This window comes from Ovis canadensis, chromosome 22 (genome assembly GCF_042477335.2).
Source record: "Ovis canadensis isolate MfBH-ARS-UI-01 breed Bighorn chromosome 22, ARS-UI_OviCan_v2, whole genome shotgun sequence".
NCBI lineage: Eukaryota > Metazoa > Chordata > Mammalia > Artiodactyla > Bovidae > Ovis > Ovis canadensis.
In genome coordinates, this window is record NC_091266.1 from 37202246 (window position 1) to 37228300 (window position 26055).

The 26055-nt window shown below is 37.4% G+C and overlaps 1 protein-coding gene and 1 long non-coding RNA gene across 3 annotated transcripts in view; one reads left to right on the top strand and one right to left on the bottom strand.

Moving 5' to 3' along the window:
* Nucleotides 1-4290: 4290 nt before the first annotated feature.
* On the bottom strand, nucleotides 4291-5303 carry LOC138427498 (uncharacterized). Its single transcript, XR_011252036.1, has 2 exons — nucleotides 4966-5303; nucleotides 4291-4460 (listed from the first exon to the last, which is right to left on the bottom strand). It is a non-coding gene; the product is annotated as an uncharacterized lncRNA (long non-coding RNA).
* The window catches only part of SLF2 (SMC5-SMC6 complex localization factor 2), a 41712-nt gene continuing 20549 nt past the window's right edge, over nucleotides 4893-26055 (top strand). Inside the window, exons 1-11 of one of the 2 annotated variants that reach the window (XM_069566924.1) lie at nucleotides 4893-5205; nucleotides 7751-7794; nucleotides 8301-9025; nucleotides 10035-10092; nucleotides 13980-14965; nucleotides 15944-16014; nucleotides 18719-18841; nucleotides 19639-19806; nucleotides 20725-20827; nucleotides 24836-24911; nucleotides 25692-25833. In XM_069566924.1, the coding sequence (XP_069423025.1) occupies nucleotides 5066-5205; nucleotides 7751-7794; nucleotides 8301-9025; nucleotides 10035-10092; nucleotides 13980-14965; nucleotides 15944-16014; nucleotides 18719-18841; nucleotides 19639-19806; nucleotides 20725-20827; nucleotides 24836-24911; nucleotides 25692-25833 (2636 nt within the window). In that variant the 5' untranslated portion in view covers nucleotides 4893-5065. The remainder of the gene's footprint in view (nucleotides 5206-7750; nucleotides 7795-8300; nucleotides 9026-10034; nucleotides 10093-13979; nucleotides 14966-15943; nucleotides 16015-18718; nucleotides 18842-19638; nucleotides 19807-20724; nucleotides 20828-24835; nucleotides 24912-25691; nucleotides 25834-26055) is intronic. The other variant, XM_069566925.1, reaches the window with a different exon arrangement.

Genomic DNA, 26055 nt, shown 5'->3' on the forward strand with positions numbered 1-26055 from the left:
GTCTACCACTGAGCTACCTGGGAAGCCATCACAAGTGTTGAGAGTTCAGATAAATTACTCCATTTTATTGCTACCTCAGCATCCATGTTGCGTGGCCAAGCAGGCTTTGGTGGCCTTGAAGTGACCTGATTCACGTACCTATCTATCTAGCCTCTGTAGATAGAAATATGAGACCCCTCTTTGTACTTCTTGGAGCCAGAAATCTAGAATTTTGTGTGAAATCTCTTGATTTTTCAGTGTTATCCCATACCTTTACAAAAGAACTCTTTGGAAGTTTAAAAAGAAGGTGATGAAAGGTGGCTCCTTCAGGAGGCCATCTTGTCATGCCTGGCATAGAGGGTTCAGTACTTTGATGCTGTGCAAGTTTACAGCTTAAGGAACGGTGGTGGTAGAATGCTTCTGAAGAGGTAAGTCATAGCCCAATAAAGAAAGGTCTTACAGGTCATCACAGGTGTGTTGAACCCTGGGAAGAGCATTGGAAAAGTATGAGATCAGATGTATTATCCTTAAAGAGACTCTCTTCTTTGCAGGGTGGTAGGGTTTCACGTGAGGGGTGAGTTGGACAAGGTGTATAAGGTCCTTCTACCTCTTTTGTATCATTTTCCCTTTCCTCCTATTTCTTCCTCACAGTCTCAAGATTACTGAAGACAAGGAGGGATCTGATAGGGCCACTTCAGCCACTCCTTCCCATCTTGAAGTTCTTATAGCCTAGGAGGGGTAAAGGCACTCTCCTTTGAAAAGACAGTCTGCCTCCCTCTTCAAGCCTCCCTGACTCCCGGAAAATATGGTCTTGAAAGGACATAAGGGGAGCCTGAGTTCCCCTCTCCACCTTCCCCACCGGCAGGAGTGACCAAAGAAAGCCTATCTTTTGCCCTCCAAGCAGCTTCTGCTGTTCTATTTCACCAATACACAGAAGTGTGAAATATGAATACAGATTACAGCAACAACTTTCACAAGTTTCCACTACTGCCCACAGTAGGGCCACAGAAATACCTTTTATATCGTTGCCATATAAAATACATACGTGCAACTGAAATAAGTAAAAGTCTTGTGAAACAACACATACTCATACAGTCTGTGCACTCTCTATTCCATTGTCTCTCTTTCTCTTTTCATGTGGCCTGTGACTCATTACATCAATTTCAAAACCCTCTAATGAGTGGCTAACCCAGTGGGAAAAACACCTGATTGAGGCTGGAGTTCCAAACCAATATTTACAGTCTCTTATTTCTCAGATAAGATGAATGATATCTATGCCTCCCAAACTAGTAAACAAGATGTCTCTAGAAAAAAACAGAGACTTTTTTCTAGTTACTATTTATTAGTTTTTAGAATTAGCTTTCATTTGGAAAGTTAGCCCTAAGTGGGAAAATGATTTTTAAGTTTTCTTCTAAAATAAATGTTTACATTTAAAAAGTGAGTTACAGAAAAATATTAGTTAAATATTAATATAGGAAACATTCAGGTATGTCAAAAATTACAAATATGTTACTCATGTTCTAAAGCGTGGGAAACAGTATCTTGCACCATTCTGTAATGAAATAACAAGAACCTTTCCTTAACATTAGATCTGCTTCTGCAGTTTTTCTAATTAACTCTCAGGAAGTTAAAGTTTCAGGACATGACATGATATCATATTACATTTGGTTTTTCCCCAGCAGCCCTTTAAAACCAAGCTAGTGGGTCAGGTAGATCCTCTGAAATAGGAAATGGCACCCCCACTTCAGTATTCTTGCCTGGAAAACCCCATGGCCATAGGAGCCTGGTGGGTTATAGTCCATGGGGCCACAGAGTCAGACACGACTGAGTGACTGAGCACAGAGCTTTTTCCAAGCACTTTTTGGGCAGTTTTGAGTTCAGCATCTATTTGCAAAGTGATTCGTGCAGATCTTAAGAGGCTGGAGGTTGCCTTCCCTCCTTCAGATCATCACGTGGTCTTTCTCAGTCAGGCTTTCAAGTTAATTATTTCCTGTTTTTCAGAGTCTGCTCCTTATCCCCTTTCCCAGGTCACCCTCTACTCTCCCCTCCACACACACATTCTTGGCCACCAGCAGGCAGTTCTGCAGCAAACCCATCTTTGTCTCTCAGTCTGCCCTGGAGCACCCTCCAATAAGAGCCTTGGGGCTTCTTCCAGAGTGTAGCAATGTCAGAGCAAAACTGTGTCATTACTGTAGAATCAAAAGAGTTCCCAGCTTGTTAGTAACATTCTGTGTAACTTACTGACCTTTTGTTCTGAGTCCCTGCCTGCAAAGGTACTTCATGAGCCCATCTCCCTAAATTGTTTTCTCTTTTTGTGACTGTTTGTATCTCTGGCATCAGCTATACTGTCACTCCTTTCAGGATTCCCACACTGGGCTTGAGGCTCCCAGCAGATTTGATCTGTTTTGCACGTAACATTGTTTCTGTGACTGACTGACTCGTCCCTTCCCATCAAGGCCAGGGTCTGTGCTCCTCTATTGTCTTTAACAATACAGGGTGCTAAATTGTGCTGAGTACCCCCATAGAACCCTCATGCCTAGAAGTCACTCCCTTCCTGTGGTCTTTGTTTCCTCATCCATAGAAAACTTCTCAAACTAGCCTTTTTTTGGTCATTGGCCTTCATTTCTTCATTTACTTATCCAATCTTGGCTGAGGTTTTAAGTCTCTAATTCAGCCTTGTCTATTTTATTCATCATCCTCTCGCCCCAGCCGCTTTTCTCTACCCTGGTCTCCTCACCGGCAACATCTTTCACTTAGTACAGCTTCCAGGCCATTTATGTACATAGAGATAGAGATATATACACACACAAATTCAAAGTAAGAGAAGGGATTAAAAACACATAATGAGACTAACACTATTTACAGGAGGGGGGAAGAGCTTCAGAAGCTCCCAGCTGTTCTGGTTTATATGTAGAGCATATTTCATCCTGCAACCTAAATCTGCATCATTCTCAAACACAGTTTAAACAAAGAAGAGCCTTGATGCTTATTGAGGATTTAGATAACTACTTCCCTATTAAGAAGAGATTTTTTAAATTATGTTTTTATTATGACTCCATCTCCATTTATTGATCAAGGGATTTCTTGCCTCACTTAACTCCATAATCTGTTGCTCAGATTAAGAAAATTTGAAAACTATTGTTTGGTAGCATAAGTATAGCCTTTAAAGCGATATCTTGGAGGCTGGATGATTCAAATACTATAATCCAAGAAAAGCAACTAATTGATCATGCAGAACGTGCTTTTATGCATTACTCTTTTTTATGGACTGAGCATGCAATAAAACGAATCAGATTAAATGTTTTATAGATGTGCAGTTACAGAAATAGGAACTTGCTAGTGTCATAACACCCAGAACACAGTTATACAAGAGGTTGGAAATAACATGTAAAAACCCTTAATAAATATATAAGTCACTAACCATCCAACACATTTTGAGCTTCTATTATATTCTTTTTTTATCTAAGAAACAATGCTAGGTATAGTAACTTCTCAGATACTGGGAGCAGAAAAATGCCCCTTATTTCAGTAGCTCCTCTCCTACATCCCTACTACCTAGTATCCACCTATGTATATATACTTTGGGGATGAATGAGAGACCTGTATGTTCAGTTTACCTTCTACCCTCCTCTTTGCCCTCCCTGTTAGCCACTTTATTCCTCATTAATTCTTTCTCCTGAGGGCTAACAGGTGAGAGAAGGAGGTGAACTTCAGGCCAGTTAGGCATGCTTAGCTACAGAAGCAGTTACATCTCAGTACAATATTTGAAAGACCTGTCTGAATTCTTCATTGTCATTTAAGATTTTGTTTCATCCAACTGATTGAACAGGCCTGACAGTTATGGCTTGAACATCATTAAGACTGATATTTTGGTTAATAGTTATTATAACAATATCGCACCCATCTCTGGAAGATTTTATAGTAAGTTAAACAGTCTGTTTAAAGAACAATGGCAAGAGAACATTCATTCGCACAGTAAATACATGAGAGTGTCTGAGCTGTGCACTTGGCCTGGCTTATCATTTTTATAAGCAATTACCCAAAAAAGTAGAATGCCCATTTTATAGATGTGGAAACTGAAGCTACTCAGACCAGCCTCTCAGTTTGTAGGGAAAACCCTAGCTAAAAGTCTCCAAAGCACAAACCCTTTACAAAGGATGGGAAACTACGGCACTTTTCACTAACCTATGCTGTCCACACTTAACATGAGTAACTGAAAGCTGACCTTATGTTCCTTTCAAAAATCTCCATGGAATCTGGCTGCAGAGACTTTATGGATAACTCATCACAGCAACTGAGAAACAAAATGCGTTTGTGTAATAAAAAGTCTTTATTTCAATGAGGTTTTTTTTCCTTCTTATAAAAAGAGAGAGAGAGGAGCCACTCCAGCACTCAACAAGAATCCTCATACAATGAACAAGTCTTCACATTGGGTTGTGCCGACTACCGAGGAAATGGTGACAGCATCAGGGCACTTCGGCCTAAGATATTAAGAGAACGATGTAATGAACAGCTGGGGATTTCTGAGGCACAATTGTGTGACACAAGAAGCCCAACTATTGGCCATCTTCATTGAGAGAAGCTGCTGGGCTCGGGTTTGCTTCAGCAAATATTGCCCCTCGCCCTCCTCAAGACGGGTATCGCCAGCTACCGCAGCGCCCTTGGCAGCCCGTGCCTTCCGGCCCCCGCGTGCCCGCCAAGCCGGACGCGGCACGAACGCCGAGGCGCCCCACCCCCACCCAGTGCACGTGACGGGGGGGAAACAGTGTTCCTTCTCTCCTCCCCTCCCCCGAAACCCTGCCTTCTCTTGAGAGGCTACGGCTTTCTATTGCACCACTACTGGAATGATCCCGGTGCCGGCCAATAAGAACGCGCCGCTTCAAGTAAGACCCGCCTCCTGTGGGTCCTCCGGTTCCTTCCCGCTCACACCGGAGTCACTTCCGAAGAGAGAGAACCGCCATGAAGAGGGAAGGGGGTGCCGCCCACCTCTGCTCCGACAGCATCCCCGAGTCCCAGCAGCAAGACGGCAACCACGCATCCAACTTCTCCAGCTACAGCTCATGCCGCCGTCGACAGCGGCGCCGACATGACAAGGCGCTGCATGCCCGCTAGGCCAGGTTTCCCCTCATCCCCAGCCCCGGGGTCGTCGCCCCCGCGCTGCCATCTGAGACCCGGTAGTACCGTCCCTGCTGCAGCGGGAAAGAAAACAGAGAGGCCTGGGGACAGGTACCGTGCAGAGGGCTTGAGAAGGGGCCGGGTCGCGGGGGCAAGGGTATGAGGGAGGTCTACGGACGGTCGCTCTTCCAGTTCCCGCCATCCTCCGCGAGCTCAGGCCTCCGCGTCCGGGGCCTGGCAAACCCCTGCCCCGCCTCCACGCGGGGACTGCTGGGAGCTCGAGTCTCGTTTTCTGTAGTTGGGACGGTGTTCTCGGTCTAGTGACCACAGCCTGGATGGCTTCGAACCAACCGCCTTAGGCAGAACGTGATTTTTGTCCTTTATTTTAGCTGGACTCTGGGCCCTAACTGCTAAATGCATACTTAAGTGGTTTTCTCTGCATTGTCAGTTCTCCTCATCCTAGTGGTTGTATGGTATAAGCATTTTCTATATTGTGGGTGAAATTATGTAAGATGTGATGAGGGAAACACTTCCACGAATTGCTTTAAAGTCCAGTATACCCGATAAGTCTAAATTTAAATAACATGCAGATTAGGAATGTGTTGTGTTTTCTCTCCAAGGGGCCAGGTTTCTTGTAAAGATTTTGTTGGAGCTATGTAAAAAGATGGAGAATTTCACCAAATGACATTCTCTGATAATAAAACATGTTTAAATTCTCTTCGAACTTGGTACTGTTTTTTTTAAGTTTGAAAACTTGTAATATTAGTTTAACAGTAAATTTATCTTCTGATATTGTGGTACAGGTCCACAACCCCTTATCTTAATTCTGAAAGCCAGAAAGTTACGAAAACCGAAAGTTTTCAGTAAGTTTGGCACCACATCTAACTTGGCAGCCAGACCTGACCAGAACTAGAGGAAGGCTATAGTTGGTCTTTTTCTCTTTAAGTGTGAGTCTCGTTTTGCTGAAAAAACGTTTATGTATTTGCTTACAGAGTGCAGTCTCAGCCCCCACTGGGGGCTTTCTATAATGCATCCAAGTTACCGCCTTTCTAAAATCCAGTAAATTCAGAATTCTAAAACATATTGGTTCCCAAAAAAGTTTCAGATAAGGGTTTGTGTGCTGTTACAAATAATTTTAACTAGTTATAAATAAATAATGGACCTTTCTGTGCATTTGAATTTAGAGGATTGTTACTTCTTGAAAGTTACATTCATGGTTATTTTTACAGGTTTCTTGTGTGTTATACCCAAAGCCATTTTTCTCCCAGGTGTAATGAACAAAAAGATGTAATACTTTAGGGAAGAGATACAGTGTTACTTTTAGTAATTAATGTAAAAACATTCAGTATTATCTTGTTTTGAGTTAATTAGCTGCTTTTTAGTCCTTTCTCGCCTCCGTTTACTCAACCAATCTTGAGGCATTATCCTTCTCCCCTTTGCAAAACCTGTAGTATTTCTTTACTCTGATGTAGTTTACTTAGTGCGAAAAAAATGCATAGATTCTCCCTTAGCATGTCACTCATTCAAGGCTGCTTAGCTTTTCTATTAATATCTCAAACAAACATTGTAGACTCTTAGTACACCCTTAAAGATGGGCATTGCAGTTCTGATGTGGCCAGTAAAGAGTGCAAGATGTAAAAGCAGCATAAGTTTCAGGGACTTAACATTGCTCAAGTTTTCTCTGAGCAGTCTTATAGTGGATAAATGTTTAGGGGAACTTGTCTACCACTTACTTTCTTTCAGCTAAAATGAAGAAATTTTAGTAAAATTTGCCAGAAAGGTGATTTTTTTGCTCTACCACTCTGTGCAGTTGGAAACTAAATACATGAACAAATCAGATAAATTCTGGTAATATGGTCCTACTTCACTTTGTGTTCACTGTAGAGTGCAGAAATCCTTAAAAATTAAAAAGTTTGGTTTTTATTATCCTTTACTCCTTAACGTCTTTTTCTCTGTTTTGTTCTTTTTCCCGGGCAACACATTGATTTTGTAAATATCTTAAGAATTCTTAATACATTAAGACTTTGAAACACTCCTCATTCAATTTTTGCTATTACTTAGATTAACATCCCACTGTAGTGTATAAAGAATATAGTATAAGCTTAGATATTTTTCTGCCTTCTGCTCAGCACATTCTTTTAGCTGCCTCTCCAAACCAGCAAAATCACCCATATTTGCCATTCTACCATCTACTCTTCTTAAGAGTCTGCTCAAGTTTTAATCGGTTTTTATAATCTCCATTATTCGTTCAGCAAACATCTTGAGAACAAATTTTGTACCTGTCACTGGAGATACCGGAATAGGATCAGATCCCTTTAGGTTCTTTTATTCTCCCACATAGCAGCAAGCCTTTCAGTCCTAAAAAACTGCCCACCAATTCCTTTGATCCACACTCCAGTTTTATCATTTTTGTACTATAAAGTATATAAACTTCAGTTTTGCTTTTATAAATTTACTCCTACAGGAACTGGTGAACTATATTTTAAAAAAAATTTTATAATCAGCTTAGTAAAGCAGTATTGTCAGAACATGATTAAGCCAGATAGTGAAATTCAGCCTCTAGTCTAAATCTACTAGTATTCTCAACTTAATCTGAGTTATTGAAGTTTTAATATTTACCAATGTGATCCCATATTAGTTATGCTTTTATTTTCAGGAAACAGTCAATTATAGATTTCTTCAAACCAGCTTCAAAACAAGGTATGTATACTATTCATGCATTTTCTGTGGGATCTTTTGGGGAGGGAGATGGAGTCAATTTTTAAATCTACTCTAAACTTACTAATTTGATGAAACATGGTGCTCAAAATTGAAAATATAAAGAAGATACAGTGTTATTTACGAAGATAAACAAGTTCTAAAATCATGAAGAAACTCTTTGCTGTTATGCTTTCTTACATTTAAAGATTCAAGTCAATAATGTTCATTAAGTATACTATTTTGATTCTGGATTAAAGTAACTTCATAAATAGAGCCATGGAGAACTTACATGATGTGATGAAAGAGAGCTTTATGAAAGTAAGGCTTTAAAATCATGTCTTAATTTCTGTCCCCCATAAAATGTGTATCATTATTTAAATATAAATTTGAAAACATTTGTGATAGCTTAATATTTTAAGTGTTAATTTATAATATTTATACAAGTGTAATAGTTTGTGCTATTTTTAATAACATACAATATGCATTTGTTTTAATTGGCTATTCAGATAGACGTATGTTGGATTCTCCACAAAAATCGAACATCAAATATGGAGAAAGTGGATTGTCCATCAGTGGGACAGAGCAGTTTGAAAGGAAACTATCCTCACCAAAAAGTTCTAAACCCAAAAGAGTGCCATCAGAAAAGAGCCCCGTCTTAGAGGCATTCATAAAAGGTGTTAAAGAGCACCATAGAGACCGTGGTATACATGAGTCACGTCAGCCTTGTGTGTCACTGGACACCAAATATTCAAAGGCAGTTACAAAATACGTTCCTCCTTCATATCTCTTGTCAAAAGAGACCAAGAAAAAACATCAGTCTCCAGAGGGAAGGAAGTCACATTTCATTCATGAAAATAGCAGGGAGAAGAATGATGGCAATCGAGGCAGGATCAGTGCAGATTCTAAGAAGCAGGCCACGGTGACAGAAGCTGACATCTTCAAGAACAGCTCCCGAAGTCTTAGCAGCAGGAGCAGCCTATCCAGGCACCACCCAGGAGAAAGCCCACTGGGACCTAAGTTCCAGTCATCTCTAGCTTCTTACTGCAGAGAAAGAGAACTAAAGAGATTGAGAAGGGAGCAAATGGAGCAGAGAATCAACTCAGAAAATTCTTTCTCAGAAGCAAGCAATCTTTCCTTAAAATCTTCTAGTATAGAAAGAAAATGCAAACCAAGGCAGGAACTGAGTAAACAGAATGATGTCACAGCTGGAAACAGTAATCTTTCAAACCTGGTATGTGCAATAAATGCTAAATTAGCTTGCTACTGTTTTATCATATTTAGAATACTAAACATAAAAATGTTTGATAACAATACAGTGCCTTTTGTTAAGGAAATAGTGATACAGAAACTAGTTTCATTGTTTCCTCTAACTGTCCATCAAAACATTTCTGATGGCCGATGTAAAGCAGTGTTTTCTGCCCTTAATTTTTTCAGACCAGGAACAAAGATGTTCCTTAATCAGGAAAATAAGCACTTTTTTTTTTTTTTTTTTTGAGGTGAGTACAGTTATTTTTAAATTAGGCTGCCCTGAAGTTTGAGAATCACTGGTTTTTGTTATGTATGTCTTAAATAATTAAGCATGGGCCCTGGAAAACCTACAAAATGATGACATCTTAGAAAACTATCCAAATACATCTTAAGCTCATCAGATTTCTCTTTTGAGAATAGACCAAATTTAGATTAGCATAAAAACTGTCCCTCTCCCCTGGAAAGTCAACTTGTTAAGTATACCTGTTTCAAAAGAGCGTCTCTACGTATTGAGCAACTAAAGGAAGATGAGATAACAAAGTGCTATGTAAATATAAGATGCTATGGTTTTAAAACCAGATGGACCAAAAATAAACCAAACTATGACATTCTAAGAGTGAATAGCTGGAAATATATTTGTAAACTCATGGGTTTACTTACAGGGACTTCGGTGGCTTTACCAGTGAGATTTGCTAATGACCAATAGATGTAGTAATGTTTGGTTCATTTTCATAAGATTTCAATGTTTGGTGGTGCATTAAATTTCTAAATTTACATTATGAAAATTGACATTTTTACATATAATACAGAGGTACTTCATTTTTCAGAAAAGACTTGTGTTTAAAATATTTTGCTGTAGAAATCTGGATTTACTTCCAAATTTGATGCTTGCTTTAGTCAGTCTAGAAATCTTCGTTTAAATATAATGAAGAAAAATTCACATTCTTGACTGCTCTCAACTCCTAATTAATTTTTTCTCATTTTGCTAATAGGAAAACGGACATCTCTCAAGAAAAAGATCCTCTTCTGATTCATGGGGACCTGCTTCAGGTAGAATCAAAGTAAATTTAAGAATTCTAAATAAATTTGCATCTTAATGGCACTGGTTTTTACTTTGTTTAAATGTACAGTTTCCTTGCTAGAGGTAAATTGGTGTCTCAGGTTAAAGTTTGGGAAAGTTATATTCAGAAGGAATAGTTCTTGAATTCAGTATGTGTAAAAAATAGTTTGTCTTGACTCTTTGCCGTCTTCAACAGTTCCTTACAATGTGTTTCTCATATTGGAATTCAGTGTTCTACTTCTGAATCTTTGGCTACATTAAGAAGCATAATCTTATATTCTTGAATTATGGACTGAGGTCTTGATATTGCAGATGCTCTGTTTAAGTGAAACTTACGGTTCAAGACAGTGTTTCTTAATATTTCAAATATAAAGATCCCTTTTTATTATCAAATTCAAGGACACCTATATGATATTTGTTTATACTTTCAGTATCTTGATAAAATACATAACAAATAGCTACTGTTAATTCAGTAATTCTCAAAGTATTCTTTTTAACTAGAAGGTAAAACCCTGTGAAATTCAACCACCACGAACGTTTATAACATAGAAAAAGAAAGGCCACCAAAAATGCCCGCTGTTAATAATAATCTGGTATATCTCATTTTTTCTGCTGTGACTGCAGACTTTGAAAAGTGGGCTTTACAGATTTCTACAATCAGTAAGATACATTGGACGTACTGATAATAGCCAGCATTTACTGAGCACTTACTGTGTGCTTTGTGAATCATCATTTGATTCACATCCTTGCTTTTAGAGATGAAAAGACAGGTACAAAGAGACAGTTTTGACTCATTCTTCTTCTGGTTTCATGTAAAACTCTGTTTTCTGTACATTCTAGAGGTGTATTGCATTTTGACCAAGTGATCTGTGTTGTTTGTTTTAATTTTCACAACATTTTTGGTTTTAGTGATCACATTTTAGTGGATTTTGACATTACAGTAAAAGAACAATAAATTTGCAGCCGTGAGATTGCTCATGTACTCACTGTGCTAACATATTTGTTGAAGGGAAAAACAAGACATCTTTACACTAGCTCTGCTAGTATAAGGGGCCACTGGTAATGGTGTTGCCAATAAGCTCTTCAGCCAGTTCTCTTCAGTTCATGGGTTTGCAGATTTCATTCGTGGTAACTGAAGTGGTTTCCTTTTACATAATCCTATATACTACACTTCTTGAACACTGCTTGAAAAAGGTTCTTTCTATTTTCATAGGCAGGTTTAAGATGATTGCTTTTGCTTATATTTTTGTTTTCATAATCCCCATTAATAATTATGGTATAATAATCTTAATATACATTTATACTTCAATTGAATATCAGTAGACTATTAAGAGCATACGGGGATTTTTTTTTTCTAGATAACATGAAGCATGTTTATCTGATAGTGAATTTGTGGTTGTTCAGTCACTAAGTCGTGTCCAGTTCTTTCCAACTCCATGGATTGCAGCACACCAGGCTTCCTTGTTCTTTACTATCTCCCAGAGTTTGCTCAAACTTCTGTCCATTGAGTTAATGATGCCATGCAACCATCCCATCATCTGTAGCCCCCTTCTCCTCCTGCTCTCAGTTTTTCCCAGCATCAGGGTCTTTTCCAATGAGTTGGTTCTTCACATCACATGTAGGTATTGCCTAAATAGTGAGTAGATATTAATCCAGATGTTAGGTTCTATTTACATTATTGTTATTACACTTAACAGTTGTGATGATACACATAATCACACATTCATTAATCACATACAAGTTCAGGGACTTCAGCAATGTTGATAGGATAGGCATTTAGCTTATTGATCTTCCAGAGCCCTGTCCTGTGGTTGAATTCTGAGGATCAACTTAATCTATTATTTAGTAATAGCCAGTCTTCTATTGAGCATTTGGATTTTTCTCTTTTTTTCTTTGCTTTTTCGTTTTTCCTTTTTCTTTTTACAAGCTCAGTCCTTGTCTTATCTGAGTATTTTCTATATTAATAAGTATTTGAAATGTTGTAAAGCATTCATTCAACCTACAGATTGTATAGGAGACACAAAAAGAATCATGAAGACTTGTCTTCTCCAAGTCTTCTCTTTTCTTGGTTATTTGATTTGTCATCCTGCCCTATAAAGGATCCCTGTCATTTTAAGACATTTAACCCCAGAAAACTGAGAGCATAGAATGATTTATCAGCTAATAGGAAATATCTGTAAAAGAATGCAGACAGGAGCTCTTGGGGGATTGAGTTTGTTTTTGTTTTAATTTATTTGCTGTACCGGGTCTTAGTTGTAGCATGTGGGATCTAGTTCCCTGACCAGGGATTGAACCCAGGCCACCTGCATTGGGACCACAGTCTTAGCCACTGGACTACCAGGGAAGTTCCCCTGGGTTTGTTTGTTTTATATAAATTTGTATATTAATGGCTGCACTGGGTCTTCATTGCTATGCACAGGCTTTTCTCTAGTTGGCAACGAGTGAGGGCTACTCTTCAATTGTGGTGCTTGGGCTTCTCATTGCAGTGGTTCCTTTTGTGGAACACAGGCTTTAGGGCACAGGGGCAGTAGGTGTGGCAGCTGGGCTCAGTAGTTGTAGTACGCAGACTTAGTTACTCCACAGCATGTGGAATCTTCCAGACCAGGGATCAAACGCACGTCCCCTGCTTTGGCAGGCAGATTATTAACCAGTTGGACCACCAAGGAAGTCCTGGAACATTTTATTATTAATTAATTTTTCATTCTTACATACTGATTTTCCAGACTGTGTATTGATAAGCTTATCCAAATAATTGCCTAACTTCTTGAGTTTTTTTTGTTTTTTAAATCCAACTTGAGATGTGGGGACATCTGTCCATGTGTAGAAACTTGGTTTAGGGAAATTTGATTTTGAGAATACTAATTATATAAATAGTGAATTTTTCAGAATGAATTAATGAAACATCACATTTTTAAACGGAAATTTTTAAAAAACTGGTTAATTCATGTATATGTGGTGTTTAAAATTAAAGTGCTTCTGGATGGAGTTCCTAACATGGAGTCAAGTTGTATTAGTTTCCTAGAGCTACCATACAAAGTATCTAAAACTAGATGGCTTAAAACACCAAAAATTTATTGTCTCATGATTCTGGAAGCTAGAATTCCCCAACTAAGGTTATCAGCAGGGCCATGCTCTCAGTAACTTTAAGGAAAGAATCCTTCCTTACTTCTTCCAGCTTCTTGTGTTTATCTGCAATTCTTGGCATTCCTTGATTTGCAGATGGATCACTCTGGTCACATGGCATCTTCTTTGTATGTGTCTTCATATTATCTTCCCTCTGCATGTCTTTCTCCATGTCCAAATTTCCCCTTTTTATAAGGATACCTGTTATATTGGATTAGGACTCACCCTAATTACCTCATTTTAATTTGATTGCCCCTATAAAAACCCTGTTTCTAATTCAGGTCATAGTCTGAGGTTCTGGGAGTTAACACTTACCCATATTATTTTGGGAGCTACACTTCAACCCAAAACACAGCTGAGGATTAGAGAGATAAATGGGAAAGAATAAACAATTTAATAGTAGGGGGAAATACTTACAGGAAGTTTTTTTAATTGAGAAATTACCTTTCCTTGATACAGATATACAGCTTTTTAGTATTTTGGCAAGTAACACCTTTAATTCTATTTAGATAATAAACTTTTAATAGCTTTTGAGTGAAAATGAGCATTTGTCATTCGCTTTAGACTAAATTTCTTTGACATGAGTATGTCAAAGAAATATATTATTAACTTTTTCCTCATTCCATATGTGATAATCTCAGCCTAAGCTTTTAGAATTTAAATGCTTTGTCAGGGTGTTCTAGACACTCTTTGAATAAACTTTAATAAGATAGAAAAGTATACTTTCACTAATCTGGCAAAAATTAAATTTTAGCAGGCTCTAAGCAGAATAAATTCCCTGAGAAAAGAAAAAGGAACTCTGTGGACTCAGATCTGAAAAGCACAAGAGAATCTATAATGCCAAAAGCAAAAGAGTCCTTCCTTGAGAAGCGTCCCGATGGACCACATCAGAAAGAAAAATTTATAAAGCATATTGCACTGAAGACACCTGGTGATGTATTGCGTTTGGAAGATATATCCAAGGACCCAAATGAAGAAGCTGATTGCTCCTCTGCAGGCTTGACACCTACAAATTCTGGGCACCAAATCCGTGGTAGTGACCAAATCCGTGTGGCAAGTACCAAAGAGACTAAGATACCGAAACCCCACTTATCTTTACCTCAGGAAAAGTCTGCAGTTAAAAAAGCTAGCAACCTTCAGAAAAATAAAGCTGCTAGCTCTGTGGCATCACAGGAGACAAAACTTCTACCTTTGCTTTCCCATGTTCCAAGTGCTGGTTCCTCTCGGGTTCCATTAAATGCTAAAAATTGCACTCTTCCAGTTCCTAAAAAAGATAAAGAGCGTTCTTCACCTAAAGAATGTTCTGGGCATTCTACAGAGTCCTCCAAACACAAGGAACACAAAGCAAAGACTAATAAGGCTGATTCTAACATATCTTCAGGGAAAATTTCTGAGGGATCTTTACGTTCAGAATATGGCACTCCTACAAAGTCTTCCCCAGCTGCTTTGGAAGTTGTGCCATGTATTCCAAGCCCACCAGCACCTTCAGATAAAGCCCCTTCAGATAAAGAGTGTTCAGGAAATTCTAATGCAGGTAGCAGTGCACTGAAAAGGAAACTAAGGGGTGATTTTGATAGTGATGAAGAAAGTTTAGGTTATAACCTAGAGAGTGATGAGGAAGAGGAAACATTAAAATCACTGGAAGAAATAATGGCTTTGAACTTCAATCAGACTCCTACAGCTACAGGAAAGCCTCCAGCTCTTTCTAAAGGGCTTAGATCTCAGTCATCAGACTATACAGTAAGTAGTTCTACGACATCTATCTTTACTTGAAGAGAGAAAAATGGATTGACTAGTGAAAGAGCGATAGATCTGTTAGAACTTACTTTAAAATTCAGTGTTTGTTACAACTCAGACTGAAAGCAGTATAGTTCTTTTTTGGTGAATGGGTTTCCCACATTTTTAGCTTTATAACTGTAAATCAGTGGTCTCCAAACTTCTTTGATCAGATACACTTTTATTAGTAAAACAAATTTAGAGCATGTAGCCCAATATATGTATACTTATAGATTATATACGTGTATTACTATACTGCTATGTACTTTCTAAAGCATATGAAAAAAACAATATGAAAGGAAGAAGAAAAGGTATTTTTCTATAGAAGTTATATAGAAGTTAATATAGAGTAAGTTCTACTGGAGTTTCTATAGAAGTTCCATATAAATAGAAGTTCTATTATTTTCTTCCTGCACCCCAATGGATCACCTTGCACACCCCCTGCTTTGGAGACCACTGCTGTAAATGAAGGTAGAGTGTAGAAATGTTGTTAATTGTGGTGTGCAATTTTATTTATGAAGTGCTTCATGCTATCTTGGGAATAAGCTGAATTAAATTTTCATATGTGTGTAAAATTTGGTGGGGAAGGTGTTATTGTTTCATAGTAACACCTAAAAATTAGTAGTTTAATTCCAGTAAAATAGAATTTAAAAATAAAGACAGGGTAGCCATGGAGCCCTTGGGTGTTGGCAGTCAGTTCCTAAGACTAGCAGGGTTTTTATGATAAAGTGCCTTTTCCTAATAGATGGTAAAATCAAATTGCCTGCCTACAAAATTCTCAATTTAAAGCATGATGGTGAAAATTATTTTTTAAAAAAATATATCCTCCTGGCCCAGGTTATTAAAAAAAATTTATTTTTTAGTTTCTGAGTAACTTAAAAGATCCCAATTCTTCTGCTAAGATATGTTATGAAGTATTCCTAAATTTTCTTCTTATTTTAGGAACATGCTCATAGTGGGACTTATACAAATACTTTAGAACGTCTAGTGAAGGAGATGGAAGACACACACAGGTAGGTTAGCATCATGGCTATCTTGCTAAATTTAACGTACTGTTCGTATGTCTGGCTTTTAATTTACCTTAAAAAAAAATAGAGAAATTAGCAGGTATTTTGTGCTAGTGCTATTATAGTTTCACTGTCATTTGTGTTAAAAATAAGGTGTTTTTGTTTACAGGCTGAATTGGAAGATACTGGTTTTTATTGTATACTGCATCCATTAGTAGTATGAATTCCTTTCTGCTTACCACAGCTAGTATCTGGTAGCTAAAATTCTTGATCAAAAGCATGGGTAGAAAAGATTTTTTTGTATTTTTTTTGTGTGTGTGTGGCCAAAAATACATCACATAAAATTGACCATTTCAGTTATTTTTAAATACTTCACAGGCATTACCTAGCACTCATTTGCATTGTTGTGCAACCATCACCACCATCCATCTCCGGAACTTTTCTTTTTTCCATTTTCCCTAACTGAAATTGTGTACCCATTCAATAGTAACTCCCTATTCTCTCCTTGCCTCTAGCTCCTGGCAGCTACATCTCTTTCTTTTACTATGAAATTGACTGTTCTAGGTACCTCATGTAAATGGGATCATACAGTATTTGTCCTTTTATGACTGGCTTGTTGTATTTAGTGTAAGATCTTCAAGGTTCATCCATGTTGTAGCATGTGTCAGAATTTCCTTCCTTTTTAAAGCTGAATATTCCATTTTATGTATATACTTCATTTTGTTTTTCCATTTATCTGTTGATTGACACACTTGGGATGCTTCTATTTTTTGACTACTGTAAATTTTTCTGCTATCAGCATGGGTGTACAAATTCTCTCGTCAAGTCCCCACTTTAAGTTCTTTCGCGTAGGTATCTAGAAAGTGGAATTTCTGGATCATTGGTAATTCTATGAACAATTTTTTGAGGAATTGCTATACTGTCATCCATAGTGGCTGTACCACTTTGGATTCCTGCCAGTAGCGCACACAGGTTTCCGTTTCCCCATGTACTCACCTACACTTGGTTTTTCTGATTTTTTTTAATGATAGCCATCCTAACAAGTATGAAGCAGCACCTTCATACTTGTTAAATTGTTTGTATGCCCACCTAGTCCAAGTTTTGAAACCAGTATAACTAGACAGGGTGTTTTCACATCAAGTTACTCTTTTGAGGAAGAAGTTTAGAATTATGACTGATACCCCACCACCACCCACACATACACAGAAATCAAAAAGTTTGAAAATTATAGTAACCCTAGTGGAATTTATGTAACTAGCTGCAAACTGCTTTTGCTTATTAGAGAGAAAAAATAATATTCCTTATTAATTCAAAGACTATCCTTAAAACTGACTCAGAGAACTTCACTAAAACCTCAACTGGCCTGAAGTTGGTATATATGTGTCTCCAAGTAGCTAAGTATAGGAGTTATAGACAATTAGTAAGTAAGAAGTATTCCTGGGGAGGGAGGTGGGAGGGGGGTTCATGTTTGGGAACGCATGTACACCCGTGGTGGATTCATGTCAATGTATGGCAAAACCAATACAGTATTGTAAAGTAAAATAAAGTAAAAATAAAAATTAAAAAAAAAAAGAAGTATTCCCCTTTCTGAATTTAACAGAGAAATAAATTTGTCTCTACTGTAAAAGTCTTTTGATGAGGGACTGATGTGCATTGCATAGCATGTAGGATCTTAGTTTCCCAACCAGAGGTTGAATTGGTTCCTCCTGCAGTGGAAGCATGGATTTGTAGCCACTGGACCACCAGGGAATTCCTGTCTACTGTAAAATTCTTTTAAAGTTTCATGATTTCAGGTGATTTCTGAGGCCAAATCTGAAGTTTCTTATTTAAAACTGAACAGTCCACAGACCAAGAGGAGAGATATGGTTTGATCTAATGACTGTCCTGTAGTGATAAAGCAGTGTGTTTTCTCATGTACTTACTGTGGGGCTGGAGCTAGGAATAAGGGCCTTGGTTAAAATAACTTAATCTTGGCAAGCACTCTGAGCAAGGACTCCAGAACTGGACTCTGTAGTTGAATCCCAGCTCCTTTATATTGTGAGCTTGAGCAAGTTAGCTTTTCTATATCTGTTTCCTTGTTGTATAAAATGGATAACAAACTATCTCCTGGGGTGTTGTGAGGGTTAAGAGTTAATAAAGTCCTTAGGACAGTGTCATAGGAGCTGCTTAGTAAGTGATGAGCGTTGTGATCATGACAGTGACAACGGTAAAGACGACTGCTTCCTGAAAGCCTAGTTAACTGGAAGTCAGAGGAGCATTCAAGATTAGAAGAGGTAATCAAGTCAGTAGTTTTCATTCTTTGTGATTTTTTTTCTTCCCCTTTCTCTAAATGATTTGGACATCATTCTTAAAATCCTGTGTGGGTGTGTGCTTAGTTGTGTCCAACTCTTTTTGATGCCATGGACTGTAGCCCGTCAGGCTCCTTGGTCCATGGAATTTCCCAGGCAAGAATACTGGACTACCCGGGTTGCCATTTCCTTCTACAGGGAATCTTCCTGACCCAGGATTGAACTCTTGTCTGTTGTGTCTCCTGCACTGGCAAGCGGATTCTTTACCCGCTGAGCCATCCAGGAAGCCCTCTTGAAGTTCTAGCCATAAAGAAATAGTCAAGTCTTTTAATGAGTTTCTGTAGGTACTGCTTTTAGACATAAACTAAAGATTTTTTATTTTTAGGTTAAGCCATTTATTATAATGTTCTTTTGTTTCTCAGGCTAGATGAACTGCAGAAGCAACTACAGGAAGACATCAGGCAGGGCCGAGGCATTAAATCCCCAATCAGAATTGGTGATCACGACAGTAGTGATGATGAAGACGGCCTCTTAGAAGAGCACAAGTATGTGGGGAATTAGTAAATAGCTATAAATGGTGGTACATCATAACTAGACTTGTCATGGTGATCATTTTGAAATGTATAGAAGTACAAAGTCACTATGTTGTATAACAGGAACTAACAGTGTTGTAGGTCAGTTTTACTTCAGAACAAACCACAGAAAAAGATCAGATTTGTGGTTTTCAGAGGCAGAGGGTTCAGAGGAAGGATGGATTGGATGAAGGTGATCACAAGGTACAAACTTCCAATTATAAGACAAATAAGTACTAGGGTTGTAATGTGCAACGTGAGAAATAAGGTTAACACTGTTGTATGTTGTAGTGAAAGTTGATAAAAGAGTAAATCCTAAGAGTTCTTATCACAAGAAAAAAATTTTTTTCTTATTTCTTTAATTTTGTACCAGTATAAGATGGTGGATGTTCACTAAACTTGTAATAATCATTTCAAGATCTAAGTCACATCTTGATGGTATATATTTTAAACTTATACCATGTTGTATGTCTGTTATACCTCAATAAAACTAGATAAATCATTCAGAGGAAAAAAAGCACTCAATGTTTTTCATAAATACACTCTATTAAAAATACATTTAAAAATTTTGTTTTTCATAAAATAGACCATTGGTGGTGGTTTATGAATAATATATGGTGGGTTCTTAACCCATCTGGGGTGGACTTGAAAAGCAAATGTTAAGGCCTTCTAATCTAGGGTTAATAGTGGTCCTAAGAGAAGTGTCTTTAAATACAAAACTATATGTAGTATAACTGTTCAGTATTCAATAACTTCCTTTTTTTTTCCAGAGAATTTCTAAAGAAATTTTCAATTACCATCGATGCTATTCCTGATCATCATCCAGGCGAAGAAATATTTAATTTCCTTAATTCTGGAAAAATTTTCAGTCAGTATACTTTGGATTTAAGAGACTCTGGTTTTATCGGACAAAGTGCTGTAGAAAAGCTTATTCTTAAGTAAGTAGGAAAATTAGACATTTTGCTTTTTCCTGTATAAGGATTAAAAGATTACTGACTTGAAGCAATTCTTCTGAAAGGTTAATTTCTATTAAGACTTATCCCATTTCTTAGTCCTCATTATTATTGCTCTTTGTGTTTATTTGAAGCAATGTAAGATAGTCGTTTGGCATATCTCATGCCTTTACTAGTTAAGATTAAGATCAGTATCTAATAACAATGACTGTCAAAACAACAAGAGCTTACACAATAAATATAGTCTTTCTTCTTCACCATCCTTAGCACTTGGTTGCTTCAGGTGCTACTGGAGCTCCAGCCTTTACATTTAAATTCCCAGAAGCCCCACACAACACTTCAACTTAGAGTTAGTTGGGTAGAACTTAGTCAGCATGACCACACCTAGCTTTGCAAGGAAGCCTGGGAGTGATTTTTATTTCAGGCAGCCAGTGTGCCCAGCTAAAAACCCCAGAGTTCATTTACCAAGAGGAAAGACATAAATAGATGTCAGAATAGGCAACTAACAGTCTCTACCATAGTACCCAGACTAGTCTAATTTCTCTCGGTGTGTGATAGTTCAGACCCAGAGAGAGAGAGCACTAATTCTGGTGTTGAGCTTTTGGGAAGTACAAACCCAGGCTGGCAAAAGCGGACAGTGTTCTGAGAGTTGATAGGCCCTTTAACACTGCCAGCTAATGTAGATTCATCCACCAGATAAATCTGGAACCAGGCCAACAGGTTGGTTCAGCTTGAGGTCACTGATTGAATTTTTTAGTGAGTAACCTATCCACATTAGGGCAGAGTCCACCTCCACGGACTGCAATGGTTTGCTTGTTCATTTCCCTGATTATGTCAGGTGTGGTGGTACAAGTTTCTTGCCATGAATATAGTAGTCATATTAATTTCACTGTATTTTTTCAGGTCAGGAAAAACAGATCAAATTTTTTTGACAACACAAGGCTTCCTTACTTCGGCTTATCACTATGTCCAGTGTCCTGTACCTGTGTTAAAGTGGCTGTTTCGGGTAAGAAATGTTTTTGAGATAGTGTCTCTTTCTATACTTTCGAGTCAAAAGTAAACTTTTAAAATATAATCTTATTTGCATATTGCTAAAGAAAAAAAATCTAGCATATCAAACCCATGATTTTAGTGGGTTAAAAACAGGTATAAAGAGGTTACCAAGACTTCCCGGGTGGTACAGTGGATAAAAATCCACCTGGCAGTGCAGGGGATACAGGTTCTGGAAAGATTGCACATGCTGCAGAGCAGCTAAACCCATGTGCCACAACTGCTGATGCCCATGTGCCCTAGAGCCTGCACACCTCAGCTACTTTATGTGGTGCAAATACTGAAGCCCAAGTTCCTAGAGCCTGTGCTCTGCAACAAGAGAAGCCAACGAAATCCCAGCACCACAACAAAGTAGCCCTTGCTTGCCACAATTAGAGAAAGTCTGCATGCAACAACGAAGACCCAGTGCAGCCAATAAATGAATACAAATTTATGGAAAAGGTTTGCCAAAAAAACGCCAATGTAGACAGCGTGCAGGATAGGCAGTACTGCTAGTTGTGCCTAAGACATTTCAACACACTGGTAAATCACTATTGTAGTTTGCTTTAGAAAAGGTCTTCTAATGCTTATGTACCTGGAGTTTTTCTCCTACCTTTTCCACCTGTTTTTGTGCCAGCAGCTCCATACAGTGTTAGGATTTGAATTGTATGCTAATAGTCCCCCATTCAGTTTTGAGGAGGTGCAGATCCACCTGAGTATTTCTCGTCCCTGTTCATTTTGAACTTTTAAATTTATTTTATTTTTGGCTGCACTAGTTCTTTGTTGCTGTGCAGGCTTTCTCTAGTTGTGGTGAGTGGGGGCTACTCTTCGTCGGAGTGCGAGGGCTTCTCATTGCTGTGGCTTCTTTTTGAGGGGCACAGGCTCTAGGGTGCACAGGCTTCAGTATTTGTGAGTCCTGGGGTCTGGAGCACAGGCTCAGTAGTTGTGGTGCACAGGCTTAGTTGCTCCATGGTGTGGCATCTTCCTGGGCCAGGGATCTGACCTTTGTCTCCTGCATTGGTAGGCGGATTCTTATCCACTACTTCCCTGGTGGCTCAGATGGTAAAGCGTCTGCCTGCAATACGGGAGACCCGGGTTCAATCCCTTGGTTGGGAAGATCCGCTGGAGAAGGAAATGGCAACCCACTCCAGTACTCTTGCCTGGAGAATCCCATGGATGGAGGAGCCTGGTGGGCTACAGTCCATGGAGTCGCAAAGCGTCGGACATGACTGAGCGACTTCACTCGTACCACCAGGGAAGTTCCATATTTAACTTTTAAATTCACTTAAATAATTACCTTAATTTTATGATATCTACATGGTAACTTTATAAATATCAGTGGTATCAGAGTACGAAGCGAGAAGTAGGGGAAACATGCAATTTCTTTTTTTTTTTTTTTTTGCAATTTCTATTTTGGACTTTTAAGATTGCATTTCAAAAAATCTCATATTTGGCAAGAACTAGATATTCCAGTATAGTTTCTCCATTTTTCATATAGCTGGCATATTTGAGTGCCAACTGTGGCAGGTACTACTGGAGAGAGCAGTAATAAAAACAACTTTCTGATTTCTTGAAACCCATGTTCTAGTATAGAAGAGACAGACTGTAAATGAGTGTACATTTATATTAATAGTTATGTCAAATGATAAATAAGAGCATTCTAGGCAGAGAGAATAACAGTGGGACAGACTATGGGGCAGGAACATTTGCTTCCTGTGCTTAATTGCTCACTTCTTGGATTCCAGTAAATTTTTTTTTGTTAACCATCCTAATTAAATCAAAATTTGCCTCCAAATACTTTTTATCTATTAGTACTAATTTTCTTTTCTATAGCTCCCCACAATATACCTCATCTAACAGTCCTTCAGTTATTTAAACAACTATCACGACTGATCACTTCCCACAGTAAATATTCTCAAGTCCCTTTACTGGTCACCCTTCTGAGTGACCTTCAGCTTTTCACTTTCACTCCTAAATTGTTGTTTGTTCTCCCCGATAATGAACAAGTGCTCCATATAAGATCTTTATTGCCGGTAGTTTCCAACAAGACTCTACCCATCAACCCCCACCCCCAGATATTTATAACAATTCAGAACCTCATTTGTTGTCTTGCCAGGACTCCGTTATTCTCTGTGTAATATATTTTTTTCTTAAACTTACAAGTAAGACTTTGCATTCATCTGTGTTTTCATCATGTTGATGTGGGCCCATCATTATAGCCTTTAAAACCTTAATAATGACATATAAACATACCTTTTTATACTCTTCATATTTATTCTTTGAAAAGCAAACTAATAATCATGTGTTAAGTGCTTTTTTCCATGTAAGACACTTTGTCTCATTTCTTCTTTTCAATTCCAAGTCCATTTTTCATGATGGAGAGACTTACCAACTTATATATATATATATATATTTTTTTTTTTTTCCCAGAAAATGTGTGAGAATTCATTTTAATCCTATAATCCTAATAGTTTGAAATTGAATTGTTAAAGTAATTGAAATGTTTGCCTCTTCATGATTTTATCATGTGTCTAAATGTAGTTGACCCGAAAGACAGTGTGAACAGAATATGGGCTGTTTTATAACTTTTTTTTTCTTCAGATAACTATAGTGAGTTATTTTCATCTTGATATAGACATGTTATCATTCTTCTTAATCACTTTATAAGTATTCCTTTGTGGTGCTATATCATGATTGATTTATCATGATTAACCCAATCTCAATTGACAGACATTAGATTGTTTTATGTGTATATATCTCTACTTTTTATCTCCAAGTTCTGTATTGCCACTAGGCTTTCCTGGTAGCTCATCTGGTAAAGAATCCACCTGCAGTGTGGGAGACCTGGGTTAGAAAGATCCCCTGGAGAAGGGAATGGCTACCCACTCCTGTATTCTGGCCTGGAGAATTCCAAGGGGTCACAGAGTCAGACACGACTGAGAGCTTTCGCTTTCACTGTATTGCCCACCTTTAAGTTCATCGCCCACCTTTAAGTTCATCACCCCCTACAAAAAGGTTGTTTATCTAGAACTTGTCCTATGACCAGGAGGCCTTTGAATGATTCTGCCCCTGCTAGAAGAGTGTAATGACTCAAACATCATAGCAAAGACTATTTTTTCACATAGGTTGATTTTGAAATGACACAAGTTATATGCCTGACTGAAACCAGGCTATTCATCCTTACAGTTTAGATTTAAATTTATTATAATCTATGGTTCCAAAACAAAAGAAATAGAAGCACGATATGTTTCCTCTACAAAACCACTTTAAAATACTTTTGATGTTATGATTTTTTTAATGTCTGTTAAACTTGAGATTTTATTCCCAAAAGTTGTCTTGTAGAAATTACACTAATGATCTGCTTCCATATGTTAATTTTTGTTCATAAAAAGGCCTGAGTAGATCAAAGTATAAGGACAATGACTTTGCATAAACATTGCCAAATAGACTTTACAGTTTTTACCAAATCACACTCACATTGGGCATACTACCTCTTTCCTTAGTACTCTTGTGGACACTGAGTATTATCACAACTCCTGATCTTTACCAGTCCTGAAGTCAACTAATGATATGTCCTTTTTTTTTTTTTTGCGTTTCTCTGATTATTAGTGATATTGAGTAGCTTTTAAAAATTCACATTGACATATTAATTTGTATATTTGTAAAATATTTTTTACTAGTTCGTGATTTGATTTTTGCCCATGATGTGACGATTAGCTTAGTAGCCTTCTCCTTTATGGTCTTTTGGTTTCATGGTATGATATGAACTAGAAATGTACTTTTGATCATTTTAAATATTATATTTATCTAATTATAAATGAAAGTTGTAAAAAAAAAGCAGCATATTAGAATGGAAAGGGCTCTGACTTATGAATCAGATCTGTATTTAAATTCCAACTCATATATTATGTTGGGTGGAGTATGTTAATCTCTCTGACCCTCTTTGCTCTTTCTTCTCTCTCAATACTCTATCTACTTTTAACAGATGATGTCAGTTCATACAGACTGTATTGTATCTATGCAGATTCTAAGTACATTAATGGAAATAACAATAAGAAATGGTGAGTATACAAATTTACTGTGATTAGTAGCATGAATTTTTGGTTACTTTGTACATGATCTCTTTAATATTACTAAACATTAGGATATTTGGAAATATAGAATAAAAATTATTTTTTAATATAAAGTCTTTAATAATAAAATGAAACTCTAATAAGAGAGTGCATTTTTTTAGTTGCATTGAGAAAAGGGGTATAAGATCTTACAAGTGGCAGCCCTTACATAATTTTTACCAAGTCATGGCCTACTGTGCGGGTTAAAGAGAAATAGTTTATTTATTTAATTAGCCAATTAACTTTGATGGCTTTTTGGTGAGCAACAGTATTGTACTGATTATGCCTGAGAAGATCAAAAGTAAGAGTATAACAGTTGCATTCTCACCTTTGGGATCCCTTTTAATGAAACAAGCATTATGATTTACCTGTGAGACTTGGGACTACATACACACTGTACATGATAAAATCTTTGTGTTAGCAGTATTTGGTTTCTTACTATTCTTACTGTTGTTGTTTTCCAGTCTTCTCAAAATGTTCCTCCCATGTTATACCTTTTTATCATCCATCACTCACAGATATTTTGTTTATAAATGTCATTTCCTTCATATTTAATTGAAAATCTGTAATTCGTATATGATTATTCTAGATAACTATATAGTTAATTTATTACCAGTTGCGATTTCTATGAAATCATGCTAATAATGCATGTTTCACATGCAAATTATCTTACAACTGAGGGTTTGTGAACCCAAGATTTGGAATAAAATATTTTCTTCTGTTAACTAGATACCTTCAGTGATTCACCAATTTGGCCCTGGATTCCATCATTGTCTGATATAGCTGCTGTGTTTTTCAATATGGGAATTAATTTTAGATCTTTATTTCCTCTGGAGAATCTTCAGCCAGACTTTAATGAAGACAATCTAGTGTAAGTGTTCTTTTCACTATTAACTCCCAAAATTATCTTCTAAATGATTTATATAACAACAGTTAATATTCATTTGATAAATTTAGTATTCATTCTTGATTTTTTAAAAGTCTCTCAAAGTTGAAATGGATCTTGAATGAAAGACATTCTTAACATCTAAATCTAAATGCCACCATCATATTTAACAGGGAAAAAATGGAAACATTTTTAAATTTAAAAAAA